Source organism: Vipera berus (genome assembly GCF_964194415.1).
Source record: "Vipera berus genome assembly, chromosome: Z".
Lineage (NCBI taxonomy): Eukaryota > Metazoa > Chordata > Lepidosauria > Squamata > Viperidae > Vipera > Vipera berus.
Window position 1 is genome coordinate 131,863,849 of NC_138205.1, and position 20,385 is coordinate 131,884,233.

The window sequence follows — 20,385 nt, forward strand, 5'->3', positions numbered from 1 at the left end:
TGGGGGGAAAAAAAATCTAATTCTACAAAAACGTCAAGGAGACAAAAAAAAACGAGAAAAAACGGCACAAGAAATGCAATTTTTCTTTCCCCCCCCCACCAGCCCCTAAGTGTGGTGGCTTGGAATACATACCGGGGGGGGGGGGGGCGCTCAATTGTGGTTCACACATTTATTGTGGTATCGTTGTCAAGCTCTTTTCTCAAAAGAGATCCCTTCGGACTTAACGACCGTCGCAGCTAATCCTTGGTTTAAAATCATTCATTTCCCGATTATTTGAAGTTAAAATGCCTTTATACACACACACCCCTCTACCTATATCTAATCTATATGTCTGTATATATCTATATATACATTTATATATATATCTATATCTACATATTTAGATATCTCTCTATATATGTATCCATATCTATCTATATATATCTATATCTCTACATATCTATATCTCTATGTAATCTATCTATATATACACACACACACACACATATGTGTATATATACATATATATACACACACATACATATTTAGATATCTCTCTCTCTATATATATATATATGTATCCATATCTATCTTACATATATATCTATATCTCAACATATCTATCTATCTAATCTATCTCTATATATACAGACATATATATGTATATGTATATATATACACACACACACATATATATACATATAAAGATTATATATATCTATATATCCATATCTATAGATATCTATATCTATACATATACACATATATCTACATATCTACATCTATATCCATATCTAATCTGTCTATATCTACATCTATCTATATCTATATAGATCTATCTATATATATATTATATACACACAAATAGATCTCTCTACATCTATACTTATATATCTCTACATATCTATATCTATCTAATCTATATATCTACATTTATATATATATCTACATATATATATACACATACATAGATCTCTCTGTATATATATATGTATCCATATCTATATATATATATCTATATCTATATACACATATATCTATATATCCATATCTATATCTATCTCTATATCTAATCTGTCTATATCTACATCTACATCTATATCTATATATATCTATATATATAGGGGACGCGGTGGCTCAGTGGGTTAGGACGCTGAACTTGTCGATCGGAAGGTCGGCAGTTTGGCGGGTCGAATCCCGAGTGCCGCGTAGCAGAGTGAGCGCCTGTTACTCGTCCCAGCTTCTGCCAACCTAGCAGTTCGAAAGCACGTCAAAATGCAAGTAGAAAAATAGGGACCACTACGGTGGGAAGGTAACAGCGTTCCGTGCGCCTTTGGCGTCTAGTCATGCCGGCCACATGACCACGGAGATGTCCTCGGACAAGCGCTGGCTCTTCGGCTATGAAACGGAGATGAGCACCGGCCCCTAGAGTCGGAAACGACTAGCACACATGTGCGGGGGAACCTTTACCTTTACCTTTATCTATATATATAGATATATACACACAAATAGATCTCTACATCTATATATCTATACATGTATAGAAAACATCTATATCTACATATCTATATATCTCTATCTCTCTATATATGTCCGTGTGTGTGTGTGTGTGTATATATATACACACACACGGACATATATAGAGAGATAGAGATAGAGATACGTAGATATAGATATGTATAGATATAGATAGATATGTCTATATAATTATACATCTATATAATTTACACATATACCATATACACATATACCACACACACACACACTTGCATGTCTGCATAGAGATCTGCACTTTATCTGACACGGTATATACATATAGGGTCTCCTGCTTGAGCAGGGGGTTGGGCTAGATGACCTCCAAGGTCCCTTCCGGCTTTACTATTCTTATATTATCATCATCATAGGGAACAACACACTCTCCCCCCCCCCAAAAAAAAAGACAAGACTGCACAGGCGCCCTTCCCTGCTGCAGCCAAAGAGCGAACGAGCGGCTTCTAAAAGCCATTTTTTTTTTAAAAAAAAGAGACGATCAAGTTGCTAGTCCTCAGTATGCTTCTCGGGCTCGCTCTCTCCCCCTGCCCCCACCCACGTGGCCCTCTGCCTGGGCACCAGCCGAGCAGCTGCTCCAAATCCCAATCGGCGGCTGGGCCACGCCAACGGCGGCGCGTGGCCTGCTGGGCGTTGTAGTCCGGCGGCCTAAGGCCCCCTAGCCCAAGAGGCCTCGGAAGCCAGGCCGAAAGGCGCCATTTTCCTGTCGCCGGGGCCCCACCGGAGACTCACCCACTCGGGCGGCCCGAGTCCGGCCGAGCCCCCGGCGCTGCTCCGCTTCGGATGGAGGCGGATCCACCTCGCAGGCCGCTCCGCTCCGCCATTTTCTCCCTCGCCGCCCTGCTCTCGCTCCGCCCCCTCCTGCTCACGTGCCTCGCGGCCTTCTAATGGCCGCCTACTTTTTTTTTTTTTCCTACCGCTCTCGGGGGCGCCCGACCAATTAGGATTCGAGGAGGCGGGACCAAGAAAGAAGAACGGGCCTAGTTATTTTTCCACGCCCTCAATGTGGTTCTTTTTTTCTGCCGCTCTCAGGCGTCCGACGTCGGAATGACCCCGGCGCCCAACCAATCAGGACTCGGGGAGGCGGGACCAAGAAGGAAGTATGGGCCTAGTACTTCCGGGGCGACGTCCAACGCGCTCGGTGGGGTTCTATTTGAATCTCGGAAGGAAGCAGGCACCCAACCAATCAGGAAGTGAGGGGGTGGGACCAAGACAGGATAGGACAGACCGACTACTTCCGGTGTGAGCCACCCGTCCTCAATGAGGTTCTATAGTTCGGGGGCCTTCAAACTTGGCCCTTTTATGTCTTGTGGATTCCAACTCCCAGAATTCCTCAGCCAGCGTGACTGGCTGAGGAATTCTGGGAGTTGAAGTCCCACCAGTCACAAAAGGGCCCAGTTGGACTACCCATATTAAAGCATCCTGGCTGAGGAATTCTGGGAATTGAAGTCCCACCAGTCACAGAAGGGCCCAGTTTGAAGACCCGTCTTAAAAGCATCCTGGCTGAGGAATTCTGGGAGTTGAAGTCCCACCAGTCACAAAAGGGCCCAGTTGGACTACCCATATTAAAGCATCCTGGCTGAGGAATTCTGGGAATTGAAGTCCCACCAGTCACAGAAGGGCCCAGTTTGAAGACCCGTCTTAAAAGCATCCTGGCTGAGGAATTCTGGGAGTTGAAGTCCCACCAGTCACAAAAGGGCCAAGTCGGACGACCCGTCTTAAAAGCATCCCGGCTGAGGAATCCTGGGAGTTGAAGTCCCAAAAGGGCCCAGTTTGAAGACCCCTGTCTTAAAGCATCCCGGCTGAGGAATTCTGGGAGTTGAAGTCCCACAAGTCACAAAAGGGCCCAGTTTGAAGAACCCTTTCTTAAAGCGTCCCGGCTGAGGAATTCTGGGAGTTGAAGTCCCACCAGTCATAAAAGGGCCAAGTTTGAAGACCCCTGGTCTGGATCCAAGCCCACAGTTTCATCAAAATGGCCGACGGGCATTCTGGGAGTTGAAAGCCACCAGTCACAAAAGGGCCCAGTTGGAAGACCCCTGCCTTAAAGCATCCCGGCTGAGGAATTCTGGGAGTTGAAGTCCCACCAGTCACAAAAGGGCCCAGTTGGAAATCCCCTTTCTGCTTTTTCTCCCGCGGTCAAATGCTCCCAGTCGGAATTGTTAAGGTATAAATCACCTTAGTAGAGGGCGAAGGATCGTGCTTCAGAGGATGCATGATGTGCATGAAGGAAGGAAATAAAACACGACGCATCATCTTACTAAATACCTTTTAATTACAAAAATATAAAAACTAAAATATATATTATAAAGAGAGCTAGCTGACTACATCCTAACGTAACAGAGAGTAACAGCAAAGTGAAAGGCAATGAACAATAACGGTGAGAAACTTTTTCTAGACATGCGCACTAAACAGTCTGAAACCATAACATAACTGGTCATATGGGATTCACTATGGTTACCAGATAAGTTATCACCACAGGTGGAAAAAGCAGGGGAAATGTACAGTTAGAAATGAACTTTTCTGACGAACCTGTAAAATGTGTTTCAGAAATATAAACCACAGATTCATTATCTTCCATCACAGTGATCGGTCGAATCGGATGTGTCCAGATATCTGTGACTAAAGCATCAAACCAGGTTAAAGAATTGCATGCATCAGACACACAAGCATACTCAGCTTCTGTAGAGGAACAAGAAACAAAATTCTGTTTACGCACATGCCAGTAAACAGGACATCCATTTAAGAACATCATGTAACCTGAAGTACTTTTTCCGTGACTTCTTATCACTCGCCCAATCTGAATCTGCATAACAACATAACTCTGCATAATCAGTATGTGTTGGTTCCAACAACAACTTCATGTCTTTGGTGTGTTTTAGATACCTCAATAACTTCTTAACACATGTCCAATGAAACTGTTTTGCCTTACCTACATGTCGTGATAAAAGATTAACACTAAGTGCAATGTCCTGTAGACCCATCGAGTGCCAATAACTTTCTTGTTTGCTGGAAGGCTTGCGGGCGTAAACACTTGGAGTTTCTTTAGACTGTCCATTTCAGCCTGCATTGCCTCAAACCATTTATCTTGCTCTGATTCAGGAAGATGTTTGATCTGTGTGAACTTCTCATCCCAGAAAGGGGAGGGAAAAGGAAATACATCATAGGGTAGGAGGGTCTGACTGCCCACACTGTAATTTCTCCAAAACAGCCACGTGGTGGCAGCACACTCCCCGTCTGGTATTACATAATACCACCATATAAAATTGTATAACGGTAGTTATACAAATGCAAATACACGTCTGTGGTTTGCTTGTTGTCGTAAACACCTGAGAGCTATAAGTCATAAACCTGAGATAGACATAAAAACCTGAGAATATAAAATAAACATGCATACATGTGAGGCATAAAACCTGAAAGATATAAAAATCAACACGAGATATGTAAGACAGAAACCTTGAGAGATAAGAAGTAACATGCCTACATATAAGGGCATAAAACCTGAGATATAAAAAGAAACACGCATACACATTGCAATAATAAGAACTGTCATTCATTACAGGCTTAAAATAGGGTAGATTAAAGTTGAAATAACTTTTCTACTTGGAGTCAGGATTCAAACGGGAAAGGCGACGAGTTCAGTCTTCGAGGGGCAAAAGCAGGACAAGTTCTGCGATGGTCTGATGTAAGTTTTTGGTGCCCTTCGATTTTTGATTTCGTTGGTCCTTGAACGGAACAAGGCCTCTAACATGGAGACAGGAGTTAAGATGAGACCTCTGTGACTGGAGCGTGACTTTTGATGCTCCCCGCCATGCTGCTCCCCGCCATCATTTGAAGCAGGGTTGGTTGCTGTGGATTGCCTAGAAGTGGATCAGGACACGTAGCTGGATCACGCTATCGCATTCTGTGCACCTGACCAAAGGCTTTACAATTTTTAGCAAGATGGTCATGTGAAGCCTTGGTGGAGCAGTGGGCTAATGCCTCCTTAAGTAACACCAGCTGCCTGCCGATAGTGCAGGTACGAGTCCCACCAGGCTCAAGGTTGACTCAGCCTTCCATCCTTCCGAGGTAGGTTAAAATGAGGAGCCAGATTGTGGGGGGCAATAAGCTGACTTTGTAATAATGCCGCTTGCCCCCCCCAAAAGCCCTAATAAGCCGGCATATACATAGAATGAAGGCTATTGCTAAGCACATTGATTTGTGCTTTAGATTGTAAGCCGCCCTGAGTCTTCGGAGAAGGGCAGGATATAAATGGGAAATTAAAATAATAATAATAATAATAATAAAAAAAGCACAGCACCTGTAGCATATTCTAACTTTTGGAGAACCTCTTTCCGCTCTTATAAAAGTCACTGCTCTGAGCTGATGATGTCTTCCAAGAGGGCGAGGCCATTTGTGAATAGGACACTGACGATTGGAATCTTCATCCCCACCACCTGAATCGCTCCGTTTAGGAGGAGGTGGTACAGGAGGTGAGTTGCCACCACCTGAATCACTCCATAGAGGAGACGATACAGGTGAGATGCTACCACCCGAATCACTCCATTGAGGAGGACATGGTACAGGAGGTGAAATGCTACCACCCGAATCACTCCACTGAGGAGGGGACGGTACAGGAGGTGAAATGCTACCACCCAAATCGCTCCACTGAGGAGGGGACGGTACAGGAGGTGAAATGCTACGACCCAAATCGCTCCACTGAGGAGGGGACGGTACAGGAGGTGAAATGCTACCACCCGAATCACTCCATAGAGGAGGAGACGATACAGTTGAGATGCTACCACCTGAATCGCTCCACTGAGGAGGGGACGGTACAGGAGGTGAAATGCTACCACCCGAATCGCTCCACTGAGGAGGGGATGGTACAGGAGGTGAAATGCTACCACCTGAATCGCTCCATTGAGGAGGGGACGATACAGGAGGCGAGATGTCCGTCTTTCTTGTAGACACAGCTCCACGTGAGTCTTTGTGCCGAGCTGCTGTGTTAACATACCTTGGGGATGGGGATGGAGCAGGCAGGCTGGATTCAGGGCAGTTGAAGCACAAGACCCTTGGGCCAGTCAATTCTTTTGAGCTGGTTGGTCCTTGAGCAGAACACGCTCTCCAACTTGGGAGATTGGGGTTCCGATGTTGCCATTTTCTGTGACCGTGCAAAAGGGAAAGAGACTCCCGTCTTCCAATCGCTTCCAGAAGCAATTGGCGAGGTGTTGTACTCTCCTCCCCTGATCACGGTATAGATTTCCTGTTTTCAAATCTCCAGGTGGAACAGGAACAAATCCAAGCTTTTGAGTGAGAAGAGTAATACTAGGTAAAGGTAAAGGTTCCCCCGCACATGCGTGCTAGTCGTTTCCGACTCTAGGGGCCGGTGCTCATCTCCGTTTCAAAGCCGAAGAGCCAGCGCTTGTCCGAGGACGTCTCCGTGGTCACGTGGCCGGCATGACTCGACGCCAAAGGCGCACGGAACGCTGTTAACTTCCCACCGGAGTGGTCCCTATTTTTCTACTTGCATTTTTACGTGCTTTTGAACTGCTAGGTTGGCAGAAGCTGGGACGAGTAACAGGCGCTCATTCTGCTACGCGGCACTCAGGATTCAACCCGCCAAACTGCCGACCTTCTGATTGACAAGCTCAGCGTCCTAACCCACTGAGCCACCGCGTCCCTTAGAGTAATACTACTACTACTAATAATAATGTTGGAAGGGACCTTGGAGGTCATCTAGTCCAACCCCCTGCTCAGGCAGGAAACCCTCGACTATTTCAGACAAGTGGCTGGCCAGTCTCTTCTTAAAAACTTACAGTGTTGGGAGCATTCGCCGCTTCTGGAGGCAGGTGGTTCCACTGGTTAATTGTTCTAACTGTCGGGAAGTTTCTCCTTAGTTCTAGGTTGTAGCTGGAGTGAGGATGGTTGGGAATTCTGGATCTGTAGACACTGGCACAAGAGGCCTTGAATTGATTATAGCAGACACTGTGCTGCCTAAAGTATCATCACAGGTGACACGGCTAACACCCAGGGCTTTTTTTTCTCATAGACCGCTCAGAACGGAGTTCCGGCAGCTTTTTCGGATGGAACCTTGTAGGGTAGGCAAGGCGGGTTGTATGACATGTGTGAGTTCCGGCACCTTTTTCTTTAATGGAACTGCATCTACATGGAAGGAAGTGTGGAGTAGGGTGCCCCAGGGCTCTGTTCTGGGCCCAGTGCTCTTCAATATCTTCATTAACAATTTGGATGAGGGGATAGATGGGGAACTCATCAAATTTGCAGACGACACCAAGCTGGCAGGAATAGCCAATACTCCAGAAGACAGGCTTAAAATACAGGAGGATCTGGACAGACTCGAACCCTGGGCGCTATCTAACAAAATGAAATTCAGTGGTGAAAAAAGTAAGGTTCTACATTTAGGCAGGAAAAATCAAATGCACAGGTATAGTATAGGGGGTACCTTGCTCAATAGTAGCAACTGTGAGAGGGATCTCGGAGTCCTAGTAGACAATCACTTCAATATGAGCCAGCCGGGTGCTGCAGCTGCCAAAAAAGCCAACACAGCGCTAGGCTTCATTAACAGAGGGATAGAATCAAGATCGCGTGAAGTACTAATACCACTTTACAAGGCCTTGGTAAGGCCACACCTGGAATACTGCATCCAGTTTTGGTCACCACGATGTAAAAAAGATGTCGAGATTCTAGAAAGAGTACAGAGAAGAGCAACAAAGATGATTGGGGGGCTGGAGGCTAAAACATATCGGGAACGGTTGCTGGAATTGGGTATGTGTAGTTTAACAAAGAGAAGGGTGAGGGGTGACATGATAGCAGTGTTCCAGTATCTCAGGGGCTGCCCCAAAGAAGAGGGAGTCAAGCTATTCTCCAAAGCAGCTGAAAGCAGGACAAGAAGCAACGGATGGAAACTAGTCAAGGAGAGAAGCAACCTAGAACTAAGGAGAAACTTCCTGACAGTTAGAACAACTAACCAGTGGAACAACCTGCCTCCAGAGGTGGTGAATGCTCCAACACTGGAGGTTTTTAAGAAGAGACTGGCCAGCCATTTGCCTGAAATGGTCTAGGGTTTCCTGCCTGAGCAGGGGGTTGGACTAGATGACCTCTAAGGTCCCTTCCAACTTATTATTATTATTATTATTAAAAAGCACTGCTAACACCATACCTGGGTGGCATCAAGAGGCTTCTCTTTTACTTCCTAGTGGGGAGGACATTGTCTGAAGTGAGATGCGCGCCCCCATTGCTTCAGATGTGAGTTTTGAAAGACTGGATCTCAGACGGGGTGCGCATCCTATTTAAGCACACATCTCCCACTATTACCCAGCCTAGGTCAAGTCTTTGCGCGAATGGGGCATCGTCAGGTCCATAGGACTGCTGGCGTATTCGATGAACTGTGAGAATGTCTCTTCCCAGCAAGAGTAAGATGTCGGCGTCCATGTCCATTGGTGGAATCTCCGTAGCCAGGTGCCTTAAGTGGGGATGCTGATACGCAACTTCTGGAGTGGGGATCTCTTCCCGGTTGTTTGGCATTTGGTCGCACTCGACCAATGACGGCAACGGTATGCCCTCCTTGGCTTTGATGTGAGAGATCATGAACCCGTCAGCTGTTCTGCCAGAGGTCTCCACACAACCAGAACAGGTGTTGAGCGTATATGGCGTTGCCTGTCCCTGTATGCCAAAGATGTCAAAGAATTTGGGTTTGACCAGAGATCTGTTGCTGTGCTCAGCTATTATGGCGTACATCCTGGTAGCTTTTTCAGGCTGACCCGCCGGATATACCTTGACTAGACATATCTTGGCACAGGATTTGGGACTGAAAGCTCTCCCGCACTCTTCAGTACGTGAAGATGAGACATTGATGACTAGAGCAGGACTTTGTCGCTCCCCGCCATGCTTTGAAGCAGGGTTGGATGCGGGCGGTTGCGGTGGATTGCCTGGAAGGGGATCAGGGTGCATAGCTGTCACGTGCTTGTCGCTGTGGCATTCTGTGCACTTGACAGCGGCTTTACAATACTTCGCAAAATGGTCGTATGAAGCACAGCACCTGTAGCATATGCCAAGTTTTTGGAGAACCTCTTTCCGCTCTTGTATAGTCTTGGCTCTGAGCTCCCGACATTTCCTGAGAGGGTGAGGTTTTTTGTGGAGAGGGCACTGGCGATTGGGATCTTCCTCTCCGTCACCTGAACCACGTAAGTCTCTGTGTTGAGCGGCTGTGTTAACATACCTTGGTGATGATGGTGGAACCGGCACACTGTATTCACCGACGTGGAAGCTAGGATCATTACTTATCCAGGCTTGGCGGCTGATGAAGCTGCAAAAATATGAGAAGGGGGGGAAAGAAACACCATGTTGCTCTTTGTAGTCGGAGGCCTGCTCTCTCCATTCCTCCTGCAGTTCGTATGGCAGTTTCGACACCACTGGATTGACAAAATGGGAGGAGTCCAGGTAGGTTAGACCAGGTAGACCAGATAGACGTAGTTCTGTTTTTGCCAATTCTATCTCCATGAGGTAATCACTTAGCTCCTGAAGCTTGCGATTGTCTTCGTTGCCTATCTTTGGAAAGTTTTGTAGTCTTTTGAATAGAGCTTTCTGTAATACGTCTGGGCTTCCGTAGGCTTGTTCAAGTCTTGCCCACGCAGCAGCGAGACCTGCATCTGGAGAGTCAACGTACACTGATCTCAGTCTTTTAACACGATCTGTGGATTCTGGGCCCAGCCACTTTATGAGTAGATCAAGTTCCTCCCTGGGGTTGAAGTTGAGATCGGCAACAACAGCTCTGAAGGTTGCTCTCCAGGATCTGTAGTTCTCTGGACGGTCGTCAAACTTTGAGAGGCTAGTGATGATGAGCTCTCGACGAATCATGTATCTGGCGTAGTCAAAATGGTCGGATCTCTCACTCCTTGGTGCCAAAGAAACTTGTGGGACCCCTTGTGTGTGAAAGTTCTCTGGCGAATAAGGGTGAGGTGTACCAGGATAGCATGACGTTCCAAGAGGATTCAGCTGTGGTTTAGTCTCTAAGGCTTGTGCTGGCTGTTGATTAAACTGTTGTTTATTGCTGGAAGTTACCTTGCCATCGGCAGGAGGTGAAGCAGTTTGAAGTGCAAATGCGTTTGTGTTGTGGGGTTGAAGAGGTTCAGGCCTTTGCAGGTTTGGGGTCTCTATGATAAAAGAGTGTTCAGAGCCTTGTCTGGCCATTTTTTTTTCCACGTTTGGTAAAAAAATGGGCACTGTCTCTTTAAGAAGGCAAATTGCAGCTCAGACAGGGTTTCGAACACAGCCCAACGTACAGAAACAGTTGTCAGCATGCACAGGAGATGTGCAGTAAGCTTGTGCGACCATGTGCTCTCACAAGATGGCGGATTGCCCTGAGCTTGCTTGCAGATGTGACACACGCATACGGCTTGCAGGCTGGAGGAAATCTACTGTCTTTTTGACTATTCTGGCTCTGACTGTTGTATAGTGATTTATCCCCTTGCCGAGACCCCTGTGCCTGGCCTGTATAGTGGATCCTATCACTATTAACAGCCTTTGCAGGGCTAGCAGAACTCAGGAGATTACTTTTGAATCATCCAGAAGGACCTTTATTTGCATGCAGAGAAGATTACAGCAGACAAGGTGTGGTAGGTGATGAAAATGGACGGCATTTCCGGGTCAAAAGACAGTAAAGTTCCTACCACGAGTGGAGACCGCGTCTAGAGGAGACCGCATGCGAATGGAGGAAGTGATAGAACGGAGTTTAAGGAGGAGGAGGAAGTGCGTCACAAATGGGAGGGGTTGGCTGAACAAATTAGCATAAACCTTGTAGTTTTCCCAAACAGCCACACGGGGGCAGCACCGCATGCACCGCACAATACTCTATGGCTGGTATAACAGCAACCTTGGTCTAGATCCAAGCCCCCCCTCTCCCAGTTTCATCAAAATGGCCGACTGAGGAATTCTGGGAGTTGTAGTCCCACCAGTCACAAAAGGCCCCCAGTTGGAAGACCCCTTTCTGGTTTTTCTCCCAGGGTTGGAATCAGGCGGGCATTAACCAATCACAACTCGAGAGGGGCGGGACCAAGAGGTGAGAGTACGGAGTTACTACCGGGGTGGCCCACCCGCCCTCAATGTTCTTGTAGTTCCATTCCCCCCGCCGCCCCCCCCCCCGCGATCAGGCGCTGGAAGTCGGAATCAACCAGGAATCAACCAATCAGCATCCGAGGGGGCGGGTCCAAGAAACGGAGTGCAAAGTTACTGCTTCCGGTCCGAGGTCGGACTTAGTAAAATGCCCTTTTATTAGATGGAGAGATAATAATAATAATACGTTGGAAGGGACCTTGGAGGTCATCTACTCCAACCCCCTGCTCAGGCAGGAAAACCCTACGCCCAGACGGTTATCAAGAGCAGACGATAAAATAGACCCATGATGCATTTTCTTGCGGTCACATCCCATAATAAAGCTTAATTTTCTAGAACTCTCATGAGCTGAAGGAACTACTCTAGTTTTTTTATGCACGTTTATTCTTCTTAGCGAAGGAAGACGTCAATGCCTCCGGATCTATGTCTTTGAACGCATATCGATATTATCCCGGAACGTGTATATATATATATAAAACATAGATGTATGAAATTATAGAAAGGTTCCGGGCTGGTATAAATAAATATATATATATATATATATATACATATATACGTATATATTTATACCAGCCCGGAACCTTTCTAATATTTTATACATCTATGTTTTGTAATGAATATTTATATTCCCCGGAAACTTTCCACAATCCATCGATCTATGTCTTCGAATGATTATTTATACTAGTACGGAACCTTTCTACTCCTTCATAGATCTTTTGATTTCGGTGAAAAAAAAACACCTGCCCGGAACCTTTCTATAATTTCATAGATCTAAGGTCTCCGATGAATATTTATACTGTTCTCCTTGATTAATATTTCTCCCACAAAAGGAACTTTTCTATAATTGTATAGAACGGTGTCTTCGGATGAATATTTAGCTGACGACCTTTCTATAGTTTCATAGATCTATATCTTCGGATGAATAGTAGCCCGGAACCTTTCTATCGTTTCATAGATCTATATCTTCGGATGAATAGTAGCCCGGAACCTTTCTATCCTTTCATAGATCTATATCTTCGGATGAATAGTAGCCCGGAACCTTTCTATCCTTTCATAGATCTATATCTTCGGATGAATAGTAGCCCGGAACCTTTCTATAGTTTCATAGATCTATATCTTCGGATGAATAGTAGCCTGGAACCTTTCTATAGTTTCATAGATCTATATCTTCGGATGAATAGTAGCCCGGAACCTTTCTATCCTTTCATAGATCTATATCTTCGGTTGAATAGTAGCCCGGAACCTTTCTATCCTTTCATAGATCTATATCTTAGGATGAATAGTAGCCCGGAACCTTTCTATCCTTTCATAGATCTATGTCTTCCGATTAAAAATAAAAAAACCTAGATCGGAATCTTTCTATCCTTTCATGGATCTATGTGTTCGAAGGAATATTTATATTCCCCGGCCGGAACCTTTGTATGATATCGTCTGTCTGTATGTTCATGTTCCGATGAATATTTTATATTGGCCTTTATCTCTATTTATGCGACGTCGCCGGAAGCTTTCTAACATCGCCATAGCTCTATGTCTTCGGAGAAACAGCGATATTAACTCGGAAACTTCGGATGAATATACTATTCTGATCTTTTATAACTCTAAGATTCGTACGTTTGGGACCTTTTTTTTTCCTCCTCCCCTTCACGCATGCGCCTCGGGCTCTAAGGTCGCCGTCGCCGTCTCTTCTCCTCTGGAGGACTGACGTCAGTCCTCCGCAGCCGAACGGGAAGGAGAGGGAAAGCGCGCGGGGCACGCCGGGAACGCCGCCGACGCCCAAGATGGCGGCAGGATTGAAAAGTTGTTGGCGGGGAGGCTGCCTTTCCTTCCCGGGACCGGCTTGAAAGCGGCTGGAAGGGCGGCCATGGCGGCGGAGTGAAAGGCCAGGGCGACCCGGGCGGGGAAGATGCCTCCGGGCCCCGCCTGAGCCATGGAGGAGGAAGGCAAGAGAGGCAAAAAGGTGAGTGGGCGTGGCTTCTGGGCCGAGGGGGCGGGGTTTGTTGATGGCGGGGAGGGGGGGGGTTGTGTCCCTTCGAGGAGGACCCCGAATGCAGAGGCTTTGGACTGCAGAGCCCATCGTTCCGGTGGAGAGGGTGGACTGCGGAGCCCCTGCGCTCCTCAATGGGGCTGGACTACAGAGCCCATCCTTCCCATCGGGGACGGGCTGCGGAGCCTGTGGGCCCCCCCCCCCGTAGCTTTGGACTACGGAGCCCGTCGTTCTAATAGGGGACGGGCTGCGGAGCCTTCGGTCCTCAATGGGGGTGGACTACAGAGCCCATCGTTCCCGTAGTTGATGAGCTGTGGAGCCTCTGGTCCTCAATGGGGATGGGTTACAGAGCCCATCATTCCAAGAGGGGATGGACTGCAGAGCGTATGATCCTCAATGGCTTTGGACTACAGAGCCCATCTTTCCCATAGGGATTGGACTGACGAGCCCATCATTCTAATAGTTGGTGGACTGTAGAGCGTAGGATCCTCAATGGCTTTGGACTACAGAGCCCATCATTCCCATAGGGCTTTGGACTGCCGAGCCCATCATTCTAATAGTTGGTGGACTGTAGAGCGTAGGATCCTCAATGGCTTTGGACTACAGAGCCCATCATTCCCATAGGGCTTTGGACTGCCGAGCCCATCATTCTAATAGTTGGTGGACTGTAGAGCGTAGGATCCTCAATGGCTTTGGACTACAGAGCCCATCACTCTCATAGGGGACGGGCTGCGGAGCCCATGGGCCCTCCATAGCTTTGGACTACAGAGCCTGTCATTCTAATAGGGGATGGGCTGCGGAGCCTTCGGTCCTCAATGGGGGTGGACTACAGAGCCCATCATTCCAATAGTTGATGAGCTGTGGAGCCTCTGGTCCTCAATGGGGATGGGCTACAGAGCCCATCATTCCAAGAGGCGCTGGATTGCAGAGCGTAGGATCCTCAATGGCTTTGGACTACAGAGCCCATCATTCCCATAGGGCTTTGGACTGCCGAGCCCATCATTCTAATAGTTGGTGGACTGTAGAGCGTAGGATCCTCAATGGCTTTGGACTACAGAGCCCATCACTCATAGGGGACGGGCTGCGGAGCCTATGGGGCCCCTCCGTAGCTTTGGACTACAGAGCCCGTCATTCTAATAGGGGATGGGCTGCGGAGCCTGTGGTCCTCAATGGGGGTGGACTACAGAGCCCATCATTCCCATAGGGAATGGACTGACGAGCCTAGGGTCCTAAAGGGGCTTTGGACTGCCGAGCCCATCATTCTTATAGTTGGTGGACTGTAGAGCGTAGGATCTTCAATGGCTTTGGACTACAGAGCCCATCATTCCCATAGGGGACGGGCTGCGGAGCCTATGGGCCCTCCATAGCTTTGGACTACGGAGCCCGTCATTCTAATAGGGGATGGGCTGCTGGGCCTGTGGTCCTCAATGGGGCTGGACTACAGAGCCCATCATTCCCATAGGGAATGGACTGACGAGCCTAGGGTCCTAAAGGACTTTGGACTACAGAGCCCCTCATTCTAATAGGGGATGGGCTACGGAGCCTATGGTCCTCGAGGGCTTTGGACTACCGAGCCCATCATTCTAATAGTTGATGGACTGTAGAGCGTAGGATCCTCAAAGGCTTTGGACTACAGAGCCCATCATTCCAATAGGTGATGAGCTCTGGAGCCTCTGGTCCTCAATGGGGATGGGCTACAGAGCCCGTCATTCCAAGAGGGGCTGGACTGTAGAGCGTATGATCCTCAAGGGCTTTGGACTACAGAGCCCATCGTTCTAATAGGGGATGGGCTGTGGAGCCTATGGTCCTCCATGGCTTTGGACTACAGAGGCCATCATTCCAATAGGTGATGGATGAAGTGCGGAGCCTATGGTCCTCAATAGCGGTGATAGCGGTGGACTACAGAGTCCATCGTTCTCTCTGTGCCTTGGGTGTCCTGGGGTGGCAGGAAGGCTGGGTTGGTTGGGCTTTGCCCTCCCCCACCCCTGAATTTGGAGTGATCTTGAACTACAAAGCCCATCCTTCCAATAGGGGATGGACTGCAGAGCCCATCATCCTCTCTGCGCCCTGTACATTCCTGGCAAGAGAGCGGGGCTGGTTGGGCTTTGATCCTCAATGGGGTGGACTACAGAGCCCATCATTTTCGTAGGGGTTGGACTACGGAGCCTATATTCCTCCATAGCTTTGGACTACAGAGCCCATCATTCCAGTAGGTGATGGATTGCAGAGCCTCTGGTCCTCAATGGGGGTGGACTACAGAACCTGTCATTCCAGTAGGTGATGGACTGCAGAGCCTCTGGTCCCCAATGGGGACTACAGAGCCCATCATTCTAATAGGGGATGCTCTGCAGAGCCTATGATTCTCAATGGGGTGGACTACAGAGCCCATCCTTCCAATAGGAGTCGGACTGCGGAGCCTATGGTCCTCAATAGGGGTGGACCACAGAACCCGTCATTCCAGTAGGTGATGGACTGCAGAGCCTATGATCCTCAATGGGGTGGACTACAGAGCCCATCATTTTCATAGGGGTTGGACTACGGAGCCTATATTCCTCCATAGCTTTGGACTACAGAGCCCATCATTCCAGTAGGTGACGGACTGCAGAGCCTATGGTCCTCAATGGGGGTGGATTACAGAACCCGTCATTCCAGTAGGTAGGTGATGGACTGCAGAGCCTATGGTCCTCAATGGGGTGGACCACAGAACCCGTCATTCCAGTAGGTGATGGACTGCAGAGCCAATGATCCTCAATGGGGTGGACTACAGAGCCCATCATTTTCGTAGGGGTTGGACTATGGCGCCTATATTCCTCCATAGCTTTAGACTACAGAGCCCATCATTCCAGTAGGTGATGGACTGCAGAGCCTAATGGAAAGTGAGCCAGTTCGAGAGATTCCCAAGCTTTTGTTCAGCATGGATTCCGGCTTTCGGGAAGCGTCGCTTATCGTTGGAAAGGAGAGACTATCTTTAGTTGTGTTATTTTTACACACAACACAACACGATGGACATATCCCGCACTCCTTCCTCTCCTTATTTTTGCCGCAACGACAACCCTGTGAGGTGGGTTGGGGTGAGTAAGAGAGAGAGAGATGTGGCCAAGTTTCCCCAGCTGCCTTTCATGCGTAAGTCTGTACTAGAACTCTCCGTCTCCTGGTGATTGGCCCAAAGTCACCCAGATGCCTTTCATGCTTAAGGCGGGACTAGAACTCACCGTCACCTGGTGATTGGTCCATAGTCACCCAGCCGGCTTTGATACTCAAGGCGGTACTAGAACTCTCTGTCTCCAGGTGATTGGCCCAAAGTCACCCAGATGCCTGTCATGCTTAAGGCAGTACTAGAACTCTCCGTCTCCTGGTGATTGGCCCAAAGTCACCCAACCGGCTTTGATACTCAAGGCGGTACTAGAACTCTCTGTCTCCAGGTGATTGGCCCAAAGTCACCCAGCCGGCTTTGATGCTCAAGGCGGTACTAGAACTCACCGTCTCCAGGTGATTGGCCCAAAGTCACCCAGATGCCTTTCATGCTTAAGGCGGGACTAGAACTCTCCGTCTCCTGGTGATTGGCCCAAAGTCACCCAACCGGCTTTGATACTCAAGGCGGTACTAGAACTCTCTGTCTCCAGGTGATTGGCCCAAAGTCACCCAGCCGGCTTTGATACTCAAGGCGGTACTAGAACTCTCTGTCTCCAGGTGATTGGCCCAAAGTCACCCAGATGCCTGTCATGCTTAAGGCAGTACTAGAACTCTCCGTCTCCTGGTGATTGGCCCAAAGTCACCCAACCGGCTTTGATACTCAAGGCGGTACTAGAACTCTCTGTCTCCAGGTGATTGGCCCAAAGTCACCCAGCTGGCTCTCGTGGCTAAGGCGGGACTAGAACTCTCCGTCTCCTGGTGATTGGCCCAAAGTCACCCAGGTGCCTTTCGTGCTTAAGGCGGGACTAGAACTCACTGTCACCTGGTGATTGGCCCAATGTCACCCAGCTGGCTCTCGTGGCTAAGGCAGGACTAGAACTCTCCGTCTCCTGGTGATTGGCCCAAAGTCACCCAGCTTCCTTTCATGCGTAAGTCAGTACTAGAACTCTCCATCTCCTGGTGATTGGGCCAAAGTCACCCAGATGCCTTTCATGCTTAAGGCGGGACTAGAACTCACCGTCAGCTGGTGATTGGCCCAAAGTCACCCAGCTGGCTCTCGTGGCTAAGGCGGGACTAGAACTCTCCGTCTCCTGGTGATTGGCCCAAAGTCACCCAGCCGGCTTTGATACTCAAGGCGGTACTAGAACTCCCCGTCACCTGGTGATTGGCCCAAAGTCACCCAGCCAGCTTTGATTCCCCCGAGGCGGTACTAGAATTCCCCGTCTCCTGGTTTCTCGGTCAGCACATTTTATCTCTTCACTTTTGAACGTATTAAAACGGGATATTTCGCACCCATCTCAGCCCGACAACATCTGAAATCCCCCTCGTGTCTTCTTTTTAAATGCCGGTTCATAAAAATAGAAAACAGATTTGTGTGTGTGTGTGTGTGTGTTTGTAGGGTGTGGTATTACTTTTTTTGTGTGTGTGGTGAAAAACACCACAAACAAACACACTTTGTTGCTTTGGGGCTGGCATTTCCCAGGAATTTCATGAACGCAAAGCTGGGATTGAACGAAATTTGCAAAGACAAATCCTGCAAACGTTTGAACGGATCTATATCTGCAACCGCACAAAATTCACACACACACACACACACACACACACAAATACACACAGACAAACAATGCAAACCCCAGACCAAAATTGTTGCAGATGAGGTCAACGTCTCCCAATATAGCTTTTTTCCCCCATTTTTCCCCCGATCCGGAACGAATCCGGGGCGCTTCCCGAGAGTGGTGCTCTAATTAATTTTTTGCAATTAATTTTTCTTACTTCTTTGCCAGGCGGAATTGAAATTGCCCTTTGTGTGTGTGTGTGTGTGTGTGTGTGTGTGTGTGTGTGTGTGTGTGTATGAGAGAGAGATTTTGTCGCAGAGAACGAACGTCCGGATAATAAACCAATCCCAGCCGGTATTTTTCAACGCTTTAAGTCACTTCCTTTCCGATTGCACCTAGTCCTCGCTTTACGACCGCAGCGGAGCCCCGACTTTCTGCTGATCAGTGAGCCCTTTTTTATGACCTTTTTTGCCGCCCTCGTTAAGCGAATCGCTGTCCTTGATAAGTTAATAAAGCCGCTTGTTAAAACCCCCATTGTCGTCGCGGGTCAGAAAGTTGAAAAAGGAGATCACGCTGTGACTGTCGTAAATGCGAGTCAGTTGCCCAGGATCTGAATTTTGATCCACCTGAACCTGGGACGCTGCGACTGTCGTAAATATGAGTTGGTTGCCGACCGTCTGAATTTTGATCCACCTGAACCCGGGATGCTGCGACCGTCGTAATTACGAGTTGGTTGCCCAGCGTCTGAATTTTGGTCCACCTGAGCCCGGGACGTTGCGACCGTCATAAATACGAGTCGGTTGCCCAGCATCTGAATTTTGATCCACCTGAAACCGGGACGCTGTGACCGTCGTAATTACGAGTTGGTTCCCGAGCATCCGAATTTTGAACCCGTGACCACGGGGATGCTGCAACGGTCGTGAAGTGTGAAAAAGCTGTGCCAAGTCGCTTTTCTCCCGTGCCGTCATAACTTCGAGCTGTCACTAAATCAACCGTCGTAAGTCGAGAAGTAGCTGCAAACACGCCGAAAGGCGCAGAAGGGATTTTTTCTACGAAAATCTTGCCTGCCTTCCTGGGAATTTGTGACTGACGGCTAACTTGAATTTCCCCAAAATGTCGGTTGCCAAATGGGACAACGGGTTCAACGGGTTCAGCTACCGCTACTCCACCGAACGTTTTGGGTGTAGAGGCAGTCCTCCACGTACGACGGTTTGCTTAGTGACTGTTGGAAGAGACCACAGCGCCGGAAAAAACGGGGGACCGTTTTCCGCACTTGACGACGTCGTTCAGAAAAGTTGGGACGACGGGGCGAAATTCACTCTTCGAAAGCTGTTTGCTTAGCGAGCGAAATATTGGCGCTCAGTTGCGGTCGGAAGTCAGGAGTGCCTGAATTCGTGATCCTTTATAAACACAAACACACAGACACACACACACACCCCTCAGATTAATTCTCCTTCCCGGTTTGGATTTGGCCGAAGTCTACAACAGTTCGTTCAATCGCCCGAGTTTCGGCGTTGTTTGTTTTACTCTCGCCGTGTTGTTGCGTTGCACGGCGTTTTTGTCCAAACGTCGGGGGTGCCAAGGGTTGTGTAACCTCTCTTCTGAAACAATTTTGCACGCTTGGGGATTCGCATTCGGTCACGTTGAAATCCATGACGGGTCTCGGCGAGATGTTTGTTCCCATCTTCCGCGCCGACCCCCCCCCAAAAAAGTTCAGCTGGTCTCGCCTCTCCAGCTGTTTTCTCTCGTGGGAGTTTCTCGGTATGTGTGTGTGTGTGTGTGTGTTGTCAACAACTGGCTCTCGCGCTTAACCACCTCCTTCAGAAGGAAACTGTGGTTTGTCTGCATCCGGCTCTCACTCGGTTGATGCTCGGGCGGCCTCGCTTTCGGCTAATGCACGAGTCTTATTCCTGGGGACTCTCGGTGAAGGCGTGGGCCGAGCGATGTTTCCAGGTAGTTCCACTTCCTAAGGATAACCATGGAGAGCGAGGTAAGAGCTCGTGATCACACACACACACACACCCCGGCACGGCTGTGTTTTCGTTCTCTTCGTTGCCCCCCCCGAATCGGCCCGTCTTCCCC

At 48.4% G+C, this 20,385-nt stretch overlaps 3 protein-coding genes across 4 annotated transcripts in view; 1 reads left to right on the forward strand and 2 right to left on the reverse strand.

Moving 5' to 3' along the window:
• Positions 1–20,385, reverse strand: part of PTPN23 (protein tyrosine phosphatase non-receptor type 23) — a 113,634-nt gene that overhangs the window by 77,476 nt on the left and 15,773 nt on the right. The gene's annotated exons all lie outside the window — the stretch shown is intronic.
• On the reverse strand, positions 8,089–11,143 carry LOC308677178 (uncharacterized protein). Its single transcript, XM_081343353.1, has 2 exons — positions 8,681–11,143; positions 8,089–8,204 (listed from the first exon to the last, which is right to left on the reverse strand). The coding sequence occupies exon 1, from the start codon at positions 10,708–10,710 to the stop codon at positions 8,761–8,763; it is 1,950 nt and encodes a 649-aa protein (XP_081199479.1). The 5' UTR covers positions 10,711–11,143; the 3' UTR covers positions 8,089–8,204; positions 8,681–8,760.
• Positions 13,369–20,385, forward strand: part of CCM2 (CCM2 scaffold protein) — a 25,022-nt gene continuing 18,005 nt past the window's right edge. The window contains exon 1 of one of the 2 annotated variants that reach the window (XM_081344928.1): positions 13,369–13,588. In XM_081344928.1, coding sequence (XP_081201054.1) covers positions 13,559–13,588 — 30 coding nt within the window. In that variant the 5' untranslated portion in view covers positions 13,369–13,558. Of the gene's footprint in view, positions 13,589–20,166; positions 20,294–20,385 lie in introns of those variants that run through there. The other variant, XM_081344929.1, reaches the window with a different exon arrangement.